General features: G+C 44.5%; 1 protein-coding gene across 2 annotated transcripts in view; it reads right to left on the bottom strand.

Annotated features, from left to right (window-relative positions):
- Positions 1-19907, bottom strand: part of CDH13 (cadherin 13) — a 1038962-nt gene that overhangs the window by 640458 nt on the left and 378597 nt on the right. For both annotated transcript variants that reach the window (XM_045441270.1, XM_045441271.1), the window contains exon 3: positions 17879-18087. In XM_045441270.1, coding sequence (XP_045297226.1) covers positions 17879-18087 — 209 coding nt within the window. The remainder of the gene's footprint in view (positions 1-17878; positions 18088-19907) is intronic.

Below are 19907 nucleotides of genomic sequence, written 5' to 3'. Positions count from 1 at the left end.
AGCATCACAAGGACCAAGTTAACCAAACAACAAAACACACACACACACACACACACACACACACACACACACACACACGCACACCCTAAATGGCTGACCAAAGAAGCCACAGTGTGAATAAATCAAAGAAAGAAGTAAGTCTCAGAGCTGTTTCCCTCGGGAGAAACGTTCCAATTTGGGGTTTTAGTCTCCCTCAGGAATTTGAATACTTCGTTCTTAATGAGATAATAAATAGTGTGCGAGGCACTCTAAGGTCTACCTAGAGCTATGCTGGTGGCAGGTGGAGTGAGGCTCACCTCTGATGGGGTGGTCAAATAAATACAAATCTCCCGAGAGATCTCACTTTAAGTGGCAGCCCTAGCATGTTTGCAAAGGGTCCTGAGCATTTTAATAAAACCCAGATTATAAAGCGCCTCATGCGCAATTAGGGTCAATTATGTAATCTGTAAGACTTGCAAGCATATCATGCTTCTGCAATATTATTTGCACAGGAGTAATTACAAATATGTACGTATGTATATACACATATATCATAAATGCCATATATATATGTATGTATATGAAGAAATCCATAGCAACCAGTTCACCTATTGACATTTAGTATTTGATTTGTTTGGCTAAAATAAACATTATTAAATAGTAGGCCAGTGGCTCCCCTGATATCACAAGTCCTAATCTGGTTCTCATTACTGTACTTAGGGCAACCATTTATACCTCCTGAAAGACAGATGTGGAAGAACCTGTATTATTTGAAGCACGCACGGATAAGCAGCTTACTTGGGGAGGCTCACAGGCGTGGTGGAGAGGAGTGATGGGTAACCGTGACAAAGCCAGTTTGGGGTCAATATGAATGTCACTCAGTAGGCATGAGAAGTCCTTGGTAGCCTTTGAACGGGGCATGATATGTTCCCAGCTGTTCTGGAGGAAGACAGTTCAGCAGTCATAGGCATGTGGTTTGGATCACAAAGGAAGAGAGGAACAAAGGAAGAGACTTAACACAGATGCCATCCACTATTTCTTGCCATAGACCAGATAAAAGTATATGATGCCTGGGCTGCCTGGGTGGCTCAGTCTGTTAAGCATCCGACTCTTGATTTGGGCTCAGGTCATGATCTCACACTTCATGAGATCCAGACCCACATTGGGCTCTGCATTGACAGCATGGAGCCTGTTTGGAATTCTCTCCTTCTCTCTCTGCCCCTCCTGTGCTCGTGCATACTTGCTCTCTCTCACTCTCTCTCTCTTAAAAATAAAAATTAGCATTAAAATGAAAGGATATGATGCCTAAACCAAATGTAGCTATTGCAGTGCAGAAGAGTGTACAGGTAAAAACCACCTGGAAGGAAGAAAGAATGTGAAATGCTACTGGCCTCTCAGGTGATGAGACATCAAAGACAAATCTAAGGCTGTGAGCTTGGATGCCTGGGAAGACAAGGATGGCACTGTGAGAAATAGAGAATCCAGGAAGCTAAGGTTTAGATGTTTGTGCATGAATACACACACACACACACACACACACACACACACACACACACACACACCTTGAGAGGCAAGAAAATATGCCCTGTGGGCAGGTAGGAATGAAAAACCCAAGGTGAGAAATGGAGCCATGAATTTGTAGACACCCTACATGGAGGATATTTAAAGCCACTAAGTTGGATGAAAATTGTTGAGAATGATAGAAAACAGCAGAGGAAAACTGAGATAAAAGGCTAATAATGGACCTCCAATGGCAGGAAGAGTGAGAAGAGGAGACAGAGTTGGAAGAATATAAGGGGTTGCCATATACAGAAGGAGGGGGTGAACAAGGATGGTGTAGTGTTTTTGAAGGCAAAGGAGAGAGCATTTCAAAATTATCAAAGGCTGTGGTGGGAATGTAAAGCGGTTCCACTGCTGTGGAAAACAGTTCAGTGGTTCCTCAAGAAAGTTAAACATAGAATTACCATATGGCCCAGCAACCACTCCTAGGTATAAATATAAAAGGATTGAAAACCAGCACTTAAACAAACACTTGTACATACATTTTCAGAACAGCACTATTCACAATAGCCAAAAGGTCCAAACAGCCCAAGTGGCCATTAGTGGATGAGTGGATAAATCGTGGATGATCCACACAAAGTAATATTACTCAGCCATTAAAAAAAAAAGAAAGAAAGAAAGAAACACTGCCATAGATACAACGTGGATGAACCTTGAAGACATTACGCTAAATGGAAGAAGCCAGTGATCATGTTGTATAGTGCCATTTATATGAAGTATCCAGAACAGGTAAATTTTCAGAAACAAAATGCAGATTGGTGGTTTCCAGGGAACGGGGGCAGGGTAGGTAGGTGTGGGGATCAAGTACTTCATGAGTAAGAGATTTTATTTGTGGGGGGTAGAGATAAAATATTTTGGAACTCGATAGAGGTGGCAGTTGCACATCATGAATGTATTAAATGTCACTAATGTGTTCACTTGAAATGGTAACTTCATATTAAATGTATTTCCCTTCAATAAAACAAACATTTTAAAAATGAAAAAATAAGTTGCCAAATGCTTCAGTGAATCCACGTGGGCTTAGGACTAAGAAAACGTTTAAGGAAATCCACTGCTCAGTTTCTATGATCTTCCAAAGAGAACACTTGCCCCAAAATGTTGAGGGTAGGAGCCCCATTTTGGAACACTGACTTGTGGGCTTGGGTGGAAGCAGAGGTGTTGAGTGAAGGCTATGTGTTCAAGAAGATTGGTGCTAGGAAAGGTGCAACAGCTCGGGGGAAATCTGTCCAAGGTGGGGAGATCTGAGCATGTCTGAAGATGGGGAGGATTCAGAGAGGAGCAAACACCTGACGGGATAACAGGGAGAGGGGAGCACGTGATGAAAACAGAAGTACAAAGGAGTGGGTTCAGGAGCACAAGTGAAGGGATGTGTCATGAAGAGGGAGAATTGGTCTTCCTTTGGAAGGGGAGAGAAAGCCTGGAGGTGGGTAGAGTGGAGGATGGCATTGGGAAAGCCCAAGCTGGAGGGTAGAAACTTTACATAAAGCAGAGGGAAATGCAAGGCCAGCTGTAGATATTGTAGGCAATGGGGTAGAGCTTATTGCTTAAGACCAATGGGGAAGTCTTGGAGCGGTGCTCATGGTGATGAGCAATCAATTAAAGGTGAGTAATTGCACAGTAGCAATAAAGGCAGAAGCCTGCTGAGAGGCAGTCGCTGAGGCTCCGTAAGAGTGAATGCCTCATCAACCAAGTCCTTTCCACATCACCCATATCCTGTCTTACGGAAATCTGCTTGCCTATAAATGAGGCTTCACACATGTACCTACGGTTATTGGCTTACTAATTTCAGCCCATCTTACAGGTACCTGAGTTCATTTTGAACCTCTAGTCTATCATCCAGTTAGGATCCCAGATCTGTGAAAGTTACAAACTAAAAACATGTCTTAATTTTTCATTTCCATCACTGGGGATGAACTCTATCAGCTAGGGACATTGACTGCATGCATAGAAACCATTCTATTGGCTGACATAGATTAATCTTTTAGAACTTTTGGATGCAACTATTCAACCAATCTGAATTTACTTTACTAATATTTGGTAATAATATTCGGTTCATATTTCTCTATCTTGACAAAAAAAGCAGAAGATGTTTTGTTAAAATATATTTTTGAGTAGTCTGAGCTCCAAGCATGGCTCTGAAATATGCTAGTTGTAGGGCTAGAATGGGTAAGTCACAGATCTTTTCCAAGTCTTACTTTCTTCATCTGTAAAATGAAGATAACAGTGCCTATTTCATAGAGTTTCAGTAAAGATTAAAATGGCTCAACAGAAAAAATGCGCTAAGAGTGGTGCCCGGCACTGAGTTAGAGCTAAATAATGCTGGCCCTGATCAGCGTTATTAACATCAGTATCCATTCCATTTCTGGCATTTGTTTCCTCATTCAGTAAGAGGGCACTCAGTGTCAGGAATTATGGTAAGTACTAGATTTGTAGCAACGAGCAAGTCTGTTACAGCTCCTGTCCTTATGGAACATATAATTTTATTTTACCTAATAAACCAACACCAAAATCATAAGACTTACATCGAATTTGAAGAAAAACATAGGGGGAATTATTATCATTATCATCATTTTCATTGATTTCTCTTTCATTCAATTTCTGGGTCTTCTTTCTTAACTTTTTTTTTTTTTTTTTTTTTTTTGCCTCTTTAGAGAAAATACTGTCCAAAGGCCTGAGTGAAAGAGGAAATCATAAGAAAACAAGGCAAAAAGACTGAGGGTCATGCTTTTAGGGCTTAGGCTTTGCTAACAAGATCCAAATTGAATAAGAAACTTGGAATAAAAAAGCAGTCAAGCCTCAGTTATCTGTGTTAAGTGAGGTTTGTGAGGATGGACAGTGAAAGGAAGAAAACAATGCATCCTGATTTGCCGTTTTAAATCTCACAGCACGGGCTTGACACAAAATAGTGGCACATGTCACAGGCATGTGGTGCGAGTAATGGGCAGGGGCAGTCTTCAGAAAAAGTCTGGTTTGAGGTGCCTTGGGGGCTCAGTCGGTTGAGCGTCTGACTTCAGCTCAGGTCATGATCTCACAGTTTGTGGGTATGAGCCCAGAGTCGGGCTCTGTGCTGACAGCTCAGACCCTGGAGCCTGCTTCCGATTCTGTGACTCCCTCTCTCTCTGCCCCTCCCCCACTCGTGCTCTGTCTCTCTCTGTCTTTCAAAAATAAATAAAAATGTTAAAAAAATTTTTTTTAAAAAAAAAGAAAAGAAAAAGTCTTTTTAGGTTATTCGGACCATTCCTTGGTTCTCTTGGAGAACCACCATCGCTCATAGCTTTGCCAATTCAAAGGAGAGGAGTTGTAAAAAGTTGCTGTCAACAGAAGCCCAATTTTCCCGACATATTGAGGGGTTGGTTGACAATGCATGCCTTTTGTCAAAAGGACTTGCTGCAAAAAAGATGGGGAATTGAAGGAACTATCTGATTTCCACAAAGAGCTGGGAGGCAGGAGAAACTATGCAGACATCAGGGGACAGAAAAAGTCCCTCTTGGACCTCAGGTCCAATTTTCTCCTACTGGTGGAAGACATGTTAAACAGAAGGGAAGATCCGTCCATTGCCCCTTCTGAATCCTAAGGAGGGAAACCAACGGGGCCACTGTGGTCAGGGCGGTAAGCTCAGTCCAACGGAAGGCTATCTCTCATTCATGGAGGATATTTTTGAACTTGCTTAGAGGATGGTCTCCGATTTTTTAAGCCCCACTTGGGTGGGGCCTTGGAAAGCCCTGGAATACTTGTATTTCTCCATCCCCTCGGGAAGATGTTGCTCCTTTTCAAGTCCTCTCCCACCATCTGTGTTCACCAGTCTGAACGTTAGGACTTGCCAAGAGCACTAAGATGCCATCTTTGGGGCACCTGGATGGCTCGGTCGGTTAAGCGTCCGACTTCGGCTCAGGTCATGATCTCACGGTCCGGGAGTTCGAGCCCTGCGTCGGGCTCTGTGCTGACCGCTCAGAGCCTGGAGCCTGCTTCCGATTCTGTGTCTCCCTCTCTCTCTGCCCCTTCCCTGTTCATGCTCTGTCTCTCTGTGTCTCAAAAATAAATAAACGTTAAAAAAAATTAAAAAAAAAAAAAAGATGCCATCTTTGTCAAAATTTGAGTTTTCTCTGCCGGCGCATGAGTCCACTGATAACTCAAATTCTGAGATTGTGTACAGGGGATTAATTAACGTTTTTTTTTTGTTTTGTTTTTTTGTTTTTTTGTTTTTTTACAATTGATCTTTTTTTTTTTTCATGATAGAGGAAGAAGAGCAGGTGTCAACAAAAATGTTACTTTTTGTAAAAAATAAAAAAAATCATACTTTGATGGTGACATAGACATAATATTTGCTTCATGATTGCTGTTACTACCTCTTGCCTTTGTAAGAAAGATAGATTCAACAAATAAAAATATCAGGCCCTGCTGTGGACCTGAGTAGGATATAGGTACTTTTTGCTATTGTTGTTGTTGTTATCATTACTATTTTAATGTAGCACCCCTAGTGGGTTTCTGGGGCTTTCTATTTCTGCTGACAGGAGCGAGAAAAAAAGACAAACTAATGAGATTAAACTGTGGGCACAGGTACAAAATGCTTCCTGCTTTTGTCTATGTGACCCTTTGACACCAGAGTTGGCTTTGCCTGAACAAACAGTTGAGTTGAGGGTCAAATAGTATCGACTGTGTGGCCCCCAGGCCACCCAGGGAGTTGCCACCCAGGCATTTATCCCAGGTCAAGCCTGGCCACAGAGACCAACAGCCCACAGGTGTCTACTCATCATGGGTGGATGAGAAGAGAAGGTTGGCTGAGGCCATAAGACTCCTCTTTGAAACCTTTTTTCCCAAATGCTCAGGATTCTGCCTTAAAAGTTTGGGTGAAGACCCTGTCGTCTGACTGACCCATGTGCTGTGTGGAGAAGGGCTGAATGAACACCACATCCTCTCCCTGTTTCTTGGCTACCTAATTTTTTAGTATTGCAACCAAAGGACCAAATGCAAACCATCTATGTATGGTCTGTTTCGAAGGCTATGATCTCTCATACAATCTATGGTCGTATCAAAGGCTGTGATCTCTCGTCAATGGATTTTGTGTGTTTGAATCAGAAATGAAAACCAAACTCTTACAGAGTGGCCCAGGAGGCATTTACATTTAGAAATTTTGTGTCGTTTCCATTAGGTTCTGTTTCCAAAGGTTCTATTTCTGAGGAACGTTTTTAAAAAAGCATCATGATAACACATGGCTTGTCCATCTACCTAAAATTTCCTCAGGATCCTCACTCTGTTTTGTGTTTAAAAAAAAAAATTCTAAGCACTTTGGATTTTCCTATACCATTTCCTCCCTGTAAGAGCAACCACGCTAACTGATGAAACCTTGGTGACCAAGCGTCTCCACCATCCACGTAAGAGCGGCATTTTTTTTTTTTTTATTTTATAAATTTTTTTTTTCAACGTTTATTTATTTTTGGGACAGAGAGAGACAGAGCATGAACGGGGGAGGGGCAGAGAGAGAGAGGGAGACACAGAATCAGAAACAGGCTCCAGGCTCTGACCAATCAGCCCAGAGCCCGACGCGGGGCTCGAACTCACGGACCGCGAGATCGTGACCTGAGCCAAAGTCGGACGCTTAACCGACTGCGCCACCCAGGCGCCCCAGGAGCGGCATTTAAAAAGAGGCAATCACCCCAACATTTACACACAGAATACACTCGTATTTGATGTATGGTAATAATAAAAGATTAGAGGTTAGAAGCATATCGGAGAGCCTAGAAAAACGTGCCTTCTAGCGTATTATCTTACTCTATCCAACATCCTAGGTGAAAATTTATCTCTGATGAAGCTATATTGCTTTTACTTGAAAGGGCCCAAGCAGCTGTTGGAAAACAGGCGGTGGATAAAACACTGGACCCAGGGAATTACTGTAGATTTGAATACTGATGGTGATACTTGACCGGCTCTTTGACCTGAGCCCTACCCTCCTGCTTCTGGGAATCTCCAGTTCCTGACTCATAAAACACATGTAACTCCATCTGCTTCAAGCCACTGTTGTGAGGACCAAATTTACAGAATGCGTAAAAAAATATAAGTTTAAATAATTAAAAAAACATAAACAGAAGGCATCTCCCCTCAACTCCAGGACAATGAAGATGAACAGCATAAAGTCTGAAATAACAGGAACTTGTGGCCAACGAGACATTTACATTTGGGGAAACTTGGTGCTGTTTCCATAAACTTCTTCCTACATTGATTCTATGCATGAGGAAAGTTTTTAACAAAGTGTCATGACAACGCAGGACTTGTCCACCTACCTAAAATTTCTTCAGGAGTTTCGCTCGGCTCTGCATTCCTGTTTTAAAAAAGTTCTAACCGCTTTTTAATTTTTCTATGTCATTTCATAGTCTTTACAGGAGAATAGAAAAAAGCACCGGTCTCATCGTAAATGTCAGTATTACCAAAATAGCAGTGACTGCAGAAAATCCGAAGGCCCAGGCCCAGCTCCCAGTTCTGCCACTCGGTGCAAATGATGTTTGCTAAATTACTCAACCTCTCTGCACCTGGGCTCCTTCCACATCTGCAAGGTAGGAACCAGATTACCACTGGCCCATGCTGGCCGTGAGGGTCAGAGAAACAGACGTATGTATGCGTGAGAAATCTAAGACAATGCCCTCAGTGTGGTAGGCACTCAGCAAATGCCTCTTTCAAAATCCATAAATGTTTCTGGAAAACTCCAGGGCAGACCTATTCCATTGGAAGCCATTTGCCACCTGTAGGTATTAATCACTTCAAAATCTAGCTAATCTGTGTTAAGAGGTGCTATAAGCATAAAGCATCACTGAATTACAAAGGTAATATATATTTTAAAAATTTCCTTCATTCAGAGAGAGAAAATCTGTATTTACGAAATTTAACCCCATATGTATACATTGATTGTGTGTATATGATTGTGTTATTCTAAGGAAACTTAAGATCACATATGTGGCTCGCATTATTTTTCTATTGGACCACACTGATGAATGACACAAAATCCTGTTTTCACAAGCCAAAAAGAAGCTGCTTTTAATGATGGAGACTTACTGCAGGATCAGTTATTTTTCCCCAAGCATTTCGATTAAAATTAATCTTCAGTATACAGTTCTCTTAGTTCTGATCCACAAAGCAATCTGTTATATACTTAAATTAATGAATCAAAGGATGTCTTTTTATCTGTATTTGAATAGTATCCAGGAGCGAAGAATCATAAACAGAACAATTTAGGCATGTGTCACAATGTAACAGCCTACTACCTTACTCTAGGCCCAATTCTTGGATCTGAATCATAATTATTGAGCTATGTATTTCCCCAAATTTTGGAGGCAGTTAAATGGACATGAATTCTCCTAATACTAACTGTGGAGCCTTTTGCCAGACAGGGATACTTCACAGAGTTTTGAAGTTATCACACGTGTTAAATCAGAGCGTATCCACGGCTTTAACTCCCCACTTTACGGCCACTGTAAATGCACAGATTGGTTCTCTGCTGCGATGGTTGTAAAACATATTTCATGTGAGTGAGATCGGTGTCACTGACCAGCTTGGCAGACTCCAAGCCACTCCCAGTCAATGTGATAAGATCTTGAAACAAGGCAATTCCCATAAGCTGGTGGCTCTCATTCTCAGGGATGCTTTAAACAAATGAAGTCAAGTCCCTTCTGGGCCGCATGACAGGAGCCTCGGAGGCTAGATGCTACAAGGGCCCAGAGAAACAGGATTCAAATGGTTCGCTCAGATTTTGTAAAAACTGGAGTTTATCTCAGTAACACATGTGCAAAAATATTTTTGTCTAGAATGTGTGAGATCAGGAAAGATGGGGAAGAAATATACAGAAGTAATAGCAACTCACTGCGTACTTCACCTAAGAGTAAACAATTTGTGATTGAGACCCTCCGTTAGCCCAGGGCCAGACATGATATTTTTTTAAAAAGAACTGGGGGCATCTGGGTGGCTCAGTCACTTGTCTGACTTCAGCTCAGGTCATGATTTCACTGTTCGTGAGGGCAAGCCCCACATTGGGCTCTCTGATATCAGTGCAGAGCCTGGTTTGGATCCTCTGTCTGCCTCTTTCTGCCCCTGCCCTGCTCATGCTCTTTCCCTCTCTCTCTCTCTCAAAAAATAAACATTAAAAAAATTTAAAAACTATGTGATTAGAGATCCATTTTGGGGATGTCTGGGTGGCTCAGTCAGTTAAGTGCCTGACTTCAGGCTGGGTCATGATTTCACAGTTTGTGAGTTCAAGCCCTGAATTGGGCTCTGTGCTGACAGCTCAGAACCTGGAGCCTGCTTCAAATTCTGTGTCTCTCTCTCTGCCCCTTCCCCGCTCACACTCTGTCTCTCTCTCCCCACCTCTCTCTCTCTCTCTCTTTCTCTCTCTCAAAAAGTGAATAAAACATCTTTAAAAATTAAAAATATATATATATGTGATTAGAGCTCCATTTTGCAGGGTGCCTGGGTGGCTCAGCCTATTATGTGTCCAAATTCAGCTCAGGTCATGATCTCACAGTTCGTGAGTTTGAGCCTTGCATCCAGCTCTCTGCTGTCAGTGCAGAACCTGCTTCAGATCCTCTGTCCCTCTCTCTCTGCCCCTCCCCTACTCGCTCTCACTCTCTCTCTCAAAAAATAAACATAAAAAGAGGCGCCTGGGTGGCTCAGTTGGTTAAGCTTCCAACTTTAGCTCAGTCTTGATCTCTTGCTTCACGAGTTTGAGCCCCGCATCAGGTTCTGTGCTGACAGCTCAGAGCCTGGAGCCTGCTTTGGCTTGTGCGTCTCTCTCTCTGCCCCTCCCCCACTTGTTCTCTCTCTCTCTCTCTCTCTCTCCCTCCCTCCCTCCCTCCCTCCCTCTCAAAAATAAAATAAACACATTAAAAAATAACTAAATAAACATGATAAAAAACCTCCATTTTGGGTCACTTCAGGTCCCCCTTAAGGTCATCCACAGCTCAGCTTAAGGTCACAGAGCACAAGCACAGGCAGTGACAGTAGATATCCAGCCCCTGCTTGGGAGACCCCAGACCACAATTTCCTGGAGGCACTTGACATGTGGAAGCCTATGATCTGTAGGCAATGGATTTACGTTGTAAACCCCACCAGGGTCAAGACAGAATTAGCAGCAATATTTCCAGCAGTTGATTTTTTATTTTTATTTAAAACTTTAAAAACAAAAACAACGGTTTCTCTCAAGCTATCCCTTCCACTGATTGCCCCTTTCATTTCATTTTTTTGGAACTATTTCCATCCTGACTCTGGAAACCGGGTTAGGAGCCGAACTTACGTCTTTTAACATAAGTGTTTACAATGGTGATGATCCATCAAGATAAACAAGCCTTAAATTTAGCTTTTTCCGTTTCTGTCATCACTTCCTCTATTCATTTTATTTTGGGGAGGGATTTTTTAAGTGGCAAAAAAAGGGGGGAAATAATTTTTTTTTTTTGCATTTAATTAAGCAACTTGATTCAAAGACCGGCTTCCCTTTACCGAACACCGTGTACTGACGTCTAGTTAAGAAGGGTAAATTGTTCATCGTTACCTTTTTTTTCTTTAATTAGTTTCTACACGTGATTTCTACACCCAGCATGGGACTTGAACCTGCAATCCCGAGATCAAGAGTGGTACACTCTACCAACCAAGCCAGCTCGGCTCCCCTGTTCATAATTAGCATTTACGTGTTGCCAAGACTGTTGGTGCTTATTAAGTGGACCCACAGAAATCAAGAACCCTCTGCCGGAAGACTGGTCAGGGCTTCACACACAGTGGACACCTGAGGACTGAGAATAGTGACTGTTTAGGTTCGCAGGTCATCCTGAGTCCCTCCAGGTTGTAGACCAAATACAATGGTCATAATGGGAAGGGAGGGAGGCCTGTGTTGTCGTGATTTGCCAGGCTCACTCCCCGAGCATTTACTACAGTCTGACTCTGATGACACAGAGTGATGAGGAATCATTGACATTTGCATGGCACTTACTTTGTGCTGGGCGCTGTTCTAAATGCTTTGCATGTATTTGCTCACTTAATCCTCACGACATCTCTATGAGGTTGATCCTGTTAGGAACCCATCTCACGGCTGAGCAAACCAGAGCCGAGGCAGGGAGTGCGGCACTGGGAACCACATCAAGACATCGCGGAAGCCAGGCCCCTGAGTTCAGGAGTTCAGAACGGAGATGGGAACCAGCAGAAATAAACCAGGCAGTTAAAATTTAGTGCTAAGACGGGGGGGGGGGGGGGGGGCGGTGAGCCAGGCAGGGTTCTATGAGGAGCATGGAGGAAAAAAACACTTAATGAGCCAGAGTGGGGAGGTCAGAGCGGTGGCCCTAAAGAAGGGAAATCTTGGCCGGTCCACAAGTATTGAAGGAGCTAGCCATGTGAATTGGTCCTGGCCATGGGGCAACTGGGGCCATAGCAAAGCGGGGAATAATCCAGAGGGAGGAGCAGCCAACATGAGTGGAAGGGAGAACTTGGCCAGTTCAAGAAACCACAGTGGTTTGGTATTAGAGCAAAGAGCCCAGAGTTCCATGTGGGGAGTGGTGTGAAAGGGGTCATGTGTTCTACTCATGCATTTATTCAAAAGATATATACTGAATACCAACTATCTGTCCGGCACTGTGTTGGGTGCTGGGGATAGAGCCGTGGACACATCAGAAGAGAAGGAAGGAAGAAAGGAATAAAGGAAGAAAGGAATGGAGGGAAGAAGGAAATAGGAAGGAAAGAGACTATATTCCTGCCTTTAGAGAGCTTACAGTCTTAACAGGGAGCCAGACTTTAACACCTGAACAAAGAAATAAATGCATACTTTACAAGCTAAGAAGAAGACCATGAAGGAGCAAAACCACTGTTAGCAATGGAGACCCTCCTTTGGAACAGGGGGCAGGGAGAGCTCTGAAAGGTCAAACATTCCAGCAGGTCAAGCCACTTCAAGATGACAGGAACCAGACATGAGGGAAGGCTGCGGAGACCAACCAGGCTAGACCGTGAAGGGCCTTTGCAGATGTCTATGAAGACTACAGAATATCGTCCCAGCGGCCAAGTGGCTGATGAGCAAGCAGGGTCCCATTAAGCGAGGAGTAAAGAGATCAGATTTGCACTTAAGTCACGGCCCCAGTGTGAGAGCAGAGCAGCGGATCCAAGCCCGCAGCCCGTGGGCCCCACAACTCTCCCTCCTGCTGCATCGTGCGCTTTTGTTCATGAGCACCCAGCCGTCCAGGTCACAGGCACCTAAATTCTACAGCTGCTTAGAGTGTGAACGCCCGCAGTTCAAGAAGAAGTGACTAGACACAGTCTTGTTAGCTCTCAAGCTGGAATTCAGAATTAATTTCTACAAGCTCCCTGCTGTTCCTACTTCCCAGCCTGACTTCGTCCAGTTCTGTAATTGACATCAGTGTTCCTTGCTACCATCCACAGTCATCGAAGCTACGATTTCTTAAGTCACAAAAAATAAATTAAAATATGGCTTTTTTTTTTAAATGCCAGATGTGAAAATGAGGTTGATGAATCCCATTGCCACGGCAGGTGAAGACATCTTTACCCAAGATGCATAAGGGATGAACCAGGGCTTTCCCATAGAAACCTTTGGAGCCCTTCTAGCCAAGGTAAAAATAAGAAAATCAAGCCAAGCACTCTGCTGTCTTCCCATTCTCCACTGTCAGGCAGTGAGGGACAGCAGATTCGGTGCGGGGCAAGCCACGATCTGCCAGACATGCTTTCGTGAGTGGAGGTTACTGTTACCTTCCCCAGGCTAGAAACCGCTCTCGCAGGCATGGTTAGCCTTGGCCCTTCCTTTGGAATCCCGCCACCCCTGTCAACACACAAGAGACTAATATGTTCTTCTTCCCTCTCAGGTCTAAGCTGATCTTACAGGTACGAGCCCAGACAGGTAGGAGCTTCTGGGAAGCCTGCTGAAATTGCAGAGACAGCTTGGGAGTTGATAATTAAAGCTATTAACACCTGGACTTCATACGGTTAGGCTACAGGCTTTCTGGGTGAAACAGTATCACAGGTAGTGTGTAAAAATATGAGAGGCGCATGGGGTTGTTAAAGATCTGAGCTCCAGGACTGCAGCTGGGCTGGGCTTCACTGGGCTTACATTCATTTTAGAGAGTCCTGCCTTCCAAAACAGAAGGCTGTGAAATCAGCCACTTTGATATGGCATCTGTTTTGGACACCCTGGGTCCCTCACTGCCCTCTCTGAGCACACCTTCTTTTTCTTTCTTTGGCTTCACTGTCTCCTCCTGCCCTTAAACCCAGCCTTCTATCTCCTGGCCTCAGGGAGGTCATTTAACCCCCAGTACCTATCCTTTCTCTGGAGGTTCCAATATGATGACATCATTGGGATAGGTCCCCTGGTGCTCTGTGCTGTGCCCAACAGAATGATTCTGTAATGCAGGCTCTACTCTTACCCCTGTCTCAAAATAAGGATATTGAGGGTTAGAGAGTTGGATGGCATGCCCAGGGTCACCCAATCACAGGTGGTGGTGCAGAAATTTGAACCTACTTAAGTTCAACACCAAAGCCAAAGCCCTACCACTATACTGTTCTTGCCCAAAATGTTTACCCTGAGACCTAGTCCCATATTCCCTATTGTCTCCTGGACATCTCTATCACCATGTGCCTAGGAGCACTCAACACACCCAAGCCTGACTGAACCAAGTCCTTTCCCAACCACCCCTTTTCTGACTGGTCAAATTCATTTCCATCCTCTGGGCCTCCAAAGCTTGGAGTTACCCAAACACTAAATCCTGGCTCTTTCCTCCATCAAAACACACCTTCCGTTTGTTGGTTTCTTCCATTGCTACTGTATTGCCATGACTCATGCCCTCCTCTGGTGAAGAATGGGCAGGAAAGAGAATGGATGTTTGGATGGAGAGGCCAGATCACAATCTCATTTCTGGCAGCTTCAAGCTAGGAGCTCTTGGCCAACTTCTCACATCCGTAGGAAGGGGTAAAGTCAACAGCCCCACAGGGTGGGTATAATGGTTAAAAACAGTGGAGACTAAAGCACACACTGAGATGCACATACCTAAGATGCAAACACCCTTTGTGTCTCAGTTTCCCCCATCTGTAAAATGAGGACACTTAGCACATGCCCCCCTAGGTGGCGGGGAGATTTAACGAATCGCCATTTGTGGTTCATGAGAGTGGCACCTGGCACACAGTAGGGCCACGTACAAGCAAGCTGTCTTCCAGCTTCCTATGCCCTCTCTGTTTTCTTTTTTTTTTTTTTTAATTTTTTTTTCACCGTTTATTTATTTTTGGGACAGAGAGAGACAGAGCATGAACGGGGGAGGGGCAGAGAGAGAGGGAGACACAGAATTGGAAACAGGCTCCAGGCTCTGAGCCATCAGCCCAGAGCCCGACGCGGGGCTCGAACTCACGGACCGCGAGATCGTGACCTGGCTAAAGTCGGACGCTTAACCGACTGCGCCACCCAGGCGCCCCTGCCCTCTCTGTTTTCTAAAGGCACAAGGCAGCAGTCAGCACCGCCACTGGTTCGGTTCTTTTTCAACATACTCATTCATTTTCCCTTCCCACCCACGAGCTGAGCTGACTTGGGTCCCATTGCTTCCTTTCTCTAGAAGCTGGATGCTTGGCAGCATGTCGTAGGGCTTCAAAGATACTAAATAAATATCTCTAAGGATGGCACTCTCCTTGGAGGAATTCTCTAGCTAGCTATTTTGTTTTCCTATCCTTTTTCTTTTTTAATTGTTTTGGGCTTTTTATTACAGATGCATCTGGGGTGTTTCACAGGCGCATTTTCGAACTTTGTAAAATTATTGGAGGCAGGAGATGAATGCCCGTTCTGCTGGAGTCTGGCAAACCGAACAGCACGGCAGCCTCCACCGTGCTTTATAAGAAGCAGGCAATCACAGTCAGGTTTTGTTGACAATGTGCACAGTCAGTGGCAAATGAGAAATGGCTCTGAAGGGGCTTGGCCTCCAGGAGGAGGGTCTCTCTGGGACTCAAGAGACCAGTTCTTCAAGGCTGAGTCTCTTCACATTGACCCCCAGGCCTCCCCAGCCTGTCAAGGTGGAATCTGTCCCAAGAAGTGCCTAGAATTCTTGCTGCTCCCCTTTAAACTAGTATGACATTGTCTTTTCTGGATGCAGAGATGAGCCACTGACCATGACGAACAATGTCCGTCTGAACACATCCCATCCCACATGCGAAGCCCCTTACGTGACTCCCTGTGCCATTTACTTGTTCCTAAGAAGCACTTTGTGCTGTATATCCCGCAATTTTGTTACTTTAGATATGTGCCGAGTCATTTATATCATGAGTTAGTGACATGCTGTGAAAATGACCATGGCTAAGGGAGAGACAAGCTTGCTTTCGTAGTGCCAGTGGGTTCCCACACTGGATGTATTCATCAATATCCTATTTTCTTTGAAAATATCAGTGGCACACTGTGGATTAATTTCTAGCTTGCTATCTACCCTTAACGCACAGACTCACAGATAGGAAGGGGAATTATGGAGTTTGTCCGGTCCAGGGATGGCAAATATATTCCATCCCTAGAAACATCTCTAAATGATCAACGGATAGTAGCTTCCAGAAGCACTGTATTGGGGAAGATACTGAGGTCAAGCCAGGGATAATTAGCAATGTCTGCCAGGAGGATGGTGACAGAATGGGCCAATGCACATGCCACTTATTTGCCACCCCAGACTGTTTTACCCCTCCAGTCTGCAGATAAAGAAGTTTTATGATCCTTTCAAGATCACACAGACAGCACTGGCAGGAAAGCAACACTCACATTGCCAGTTACATGGTCTCCGCTCCCCAGTCGTAGAATTGGTGTTCACTCCACCCGCCGCCCTCCACCACGGAAGAGAATTAGCAGATTCAGCGAAGTTATGGGGAATGTGACAGATGGGGAAAGGCAGAGAAAATCAAGACTTGGAAACACTGGGTTAACACCAGACTGTCAAGCAGGAGAAAACTCTGGCCACACCATGCTGGGGACACAGCATGTGCCTTGTCTTGCTGTGTGCCTTGTCTTTCTACCAAGAAACCAGAGTCTTTAAGCTCTTGAGGAAAGTGGAGTAGGTGAGTCCATTTGTAGTGAAAAGTCTCAGGAAGCCTAAAGGGCAGTTTGTAGCACTCTTTTTTAAATTTTTAAATGTTTATTTGTTTATTTTGGGAGAGTGGAGGGGAGGAGCAAAGAGAGGGGGGAGCGAGAATCCCAAGCAGGCTCCTCGCTGTCAGCACAGAGCCCTACATGGGGCTGGATCCCAAAAATTCTGAGACCATGACCTGAGCCGCAATCAAGAGTCAGATGTTCAACCGACTGAACCACCCAGGTGCCCCCAGTTTGTAGCACTCTTAAAGTGTGGAAGCATGCATGCAGGTGTAGGGATCTGCATCCATGTGTGTCTGGAGTGGGCACCAGGGCATGGCAAAGGAGCAGTGCCAAAAGGAATGGTTGCCTTGCTATACAACCCTAGTGGGCCACTATGATCTTGCCTGCACAACCACTATTCCCCACCCTCAGATAACAGGATGCTAATTTTCTTTGAGTAACTACCCACCCATCTATCACTCTGGCCCCACAGGTCTTAGGTGGGGCTGACTCCACCTGGCGTCAAGATAAGATGTGTGACTCTGGGGACCCTGGAGGGCTCAGTCGGTTAAGCATCCGACTTCAGCTCAGGTCATGATCTCACAGTCTGTGAGTTTGAGCCCCGTGTGGGGCTCTGTGCTGTCCGTTCAGAGCCTGGAGCCTTCTTCGGATTCTGTGTCTCCCTCCCTCTCTCTGCCCCTCCCCCACTCATGCTCTGTCTCTCAAAATATGAATAAACATTAAAAAAAAAAAGGATAAGATGTGTGACTCAGACTTAGCTAACTAGAGCATCACTACCCAATGGACACAGTGAATGGTTCAAGGGTGGACATGTGTTCCAATGAGAACCAGCGAGATTTGATTTCAAGAATTTGCTGGCATTATCAGGAACAGGCGCTCTCTCAGGTGACTTTAGGCTGGGAAAATGAGTAGAGCTCAGTAGAGCTGCTGAGACCTCTACACTGGAAGACAGAGGGATGCGACTATCTACAGCAAAGCCAGCAGAAGGAAAATAGAACTACAAAAGGGGGAAGGATCAAGCTGATGTCCTACTCGGGCATGGGTACATAACCGTGCCTGAAGGCAGAGTCATCCCCCAAATATCTGTCACATTAACCAGTAAATTCTCACATACCCCCTCCCATAGTTTTTTGAGTTGGGTTTCTGTCATTTGCAATGACAGAAACGTCTTGGCCAATAATAAACCAAAGAACTATCTTCCACAATAAGACATAAGGACCCCAGTGTTCCTCTGTGGACCCCGTTTGTCCCAAACAGCTATGTTACCTGCAAGGAGCCCTGGATGTCTTTCCCTCCGACAATCACGAGTTCTGCCATGTCTTCTGCATGGGGAGTCCGGGCGTGGACGAACAGAGTCTTGCCCACTGCACTTATGTTTTTCAGAGCAACCAAGCTGCCGTCATGGTTCACCTTGAAGTATGGGCTTGAGACCTCATAGTGTAGCTTGTTATTTCCCTTGCAGTCATTGAAGGTCACTGGGGAAACAAAACAAAACAAAACAAAAAAACAGATGAACAAAAACAGAAAGAATATGAGTAGGTCGGGCAGCTTAGTCCGGAGATATCTCTGACCATTAAATGTGGATTACTGCTCCCCACCCAGATCTACAAATGCTCCCCCTTATCCCACGGCACTCCCTTGTAGCCCTCTGGCTCTGATTGTGCCGGAGGACTTTATTCTTTCTAGATCCATCCTTGATGACCTTTCATGTTCCAGGCAGGTGCTAAGGACTGAGGACGCAGAGATGCACAGGATCTTTTAAGATACTAGTGGCTCTGGGTTCTAGAGAGTGGTTTGGAGAAAAGAAGGCAGGCCAAGAAAACCAGTTAGTCTAGTGTTGTACCAATGGTGCCTGGCCCAGATTAATTCAGTGGCAGGATAGATGTGAACAAAATTCCTATAGTTGAGTGGCTAAGTCATGTATGGGAAGGATCAGGAAAAGTAGCTGTTCTTACAGGCAAGCACACAATTGTACTCCTTGTTTTCTTTCCTCACCCCACTTTTGTTTTCTTAGCTCTCTGCTGAGCAGCCTAGTTTGTTTAGCAAACCTTTCACTGAAGCATAACACAGATACAGAAAAGCACTTAAATTAGAATGTACAACTTGATGTATTTCCATAACATGGGTGTGCCCATGTCCTGGGTGCCAAGGCCCAGATACAAAATACTAGCCCTTTCCCTCCCTCCTGAGTACAATCCCCACCCTCCTCTTTGGAGGCTGCCCTATGCTGACTTCTGATACCATAGATCTGTTCTACCTGCATTTGTACTTATACAAATGGGAGCATCCAGTGTGTGTTCTTCTGTATTTGGATTCTTCCACTCAGAATCATGGCTGTGGGATGCATCCATGTGGCTGCGAGTCACAACAGTTAATCTAAACCACAGTGTAGTGTTCCAGTATGTGGCTATAATGAATTTATCTATTTTACTCTTTTAAATGTTTATTTACTTATTTTGAGGCAGGGAGAAAGGGGGGCAGAGGAAGAGAGAGCATCCCAAGCAGGCTCCGCATGTCAGCGCAGAGCCCAATGTGGGGCTCAATGCCACAACCTATGAGACCATGACCTGAGCTGAAATGAAGAGTCAGATGCTTAACCAACTGAGCCACCCAGGCGCCTCTATTCTGCTTGATGGGTATCAGGCTACTTCCAGTTTGGGGCTCTCAACATATTGCTGCTAGGAACTTTCTTGTGTGTCTTTGGTGACAACACCTACCTTGGTTTGAGCACACTGTTGAAGCCATATAAATATTTGACGAACTAAGCTGATCATTCTGTTCTGGGATATAATTCTTATGGTGATAATAGCCACATTAGCTGATAATGATAATGGCTAATGTGAACTGAACACTTTCCACACGCAAAGCTAAGTGTTAGGCATGTTATATACATTATCTTATTTAATCTGCACAATGAATGAGGTGCTTTTTTAACCCCAGTTTATAGATGAGGTAACTGAGGCTCAGAGAGGGCAAAGGAGGTGCCCCCCCACATATAGTTTGTGAATGACAAAACCAAGATTTGAGCCCTGGTCCATTTTTCTTGCACAACTATATGTTTCAATAAAGACAAAGCCTCATATAGAATACAGCCCTCCTGGGGCACCTGGGTGGCTCAGTTGGTTCAGCAACTGACTCTTGATTTTGGTTCAGGTCATGATCTCACAGTTCCTGGGTTCAAGGCCCACATCAGGCTCTGCACTGGCAAATAAATAAATAAACTTCATTTATTTTTTTTAAGTTATTTATTTTTGAAAGAGAGAGAGAGAGAGAGAGAGCAAGCAGTGGGAGGGAC

This window comes from Leopardus geoffroyi, chromosome E2 (genome assembly GCF_018350155.1).
Source record: "Leopardus geoffroyi isolate Oge1 chromosome E2, O.geoffroyi_Oge1_pat1.0, whole genome shotgun sequence".
In the NCBI taxonomy this organism is placed as follows: Eukaryota; Metazoa; Chordata; class Mammalia; order Carnivora; family Felidae; genus Leopardus; species Leopardus geoffroyi.
The sequence above is the reverse complement of the archived record's forward strand: the minus strand, read 5'-3'. Positions and strand labels throughout refer to the sequence as shown.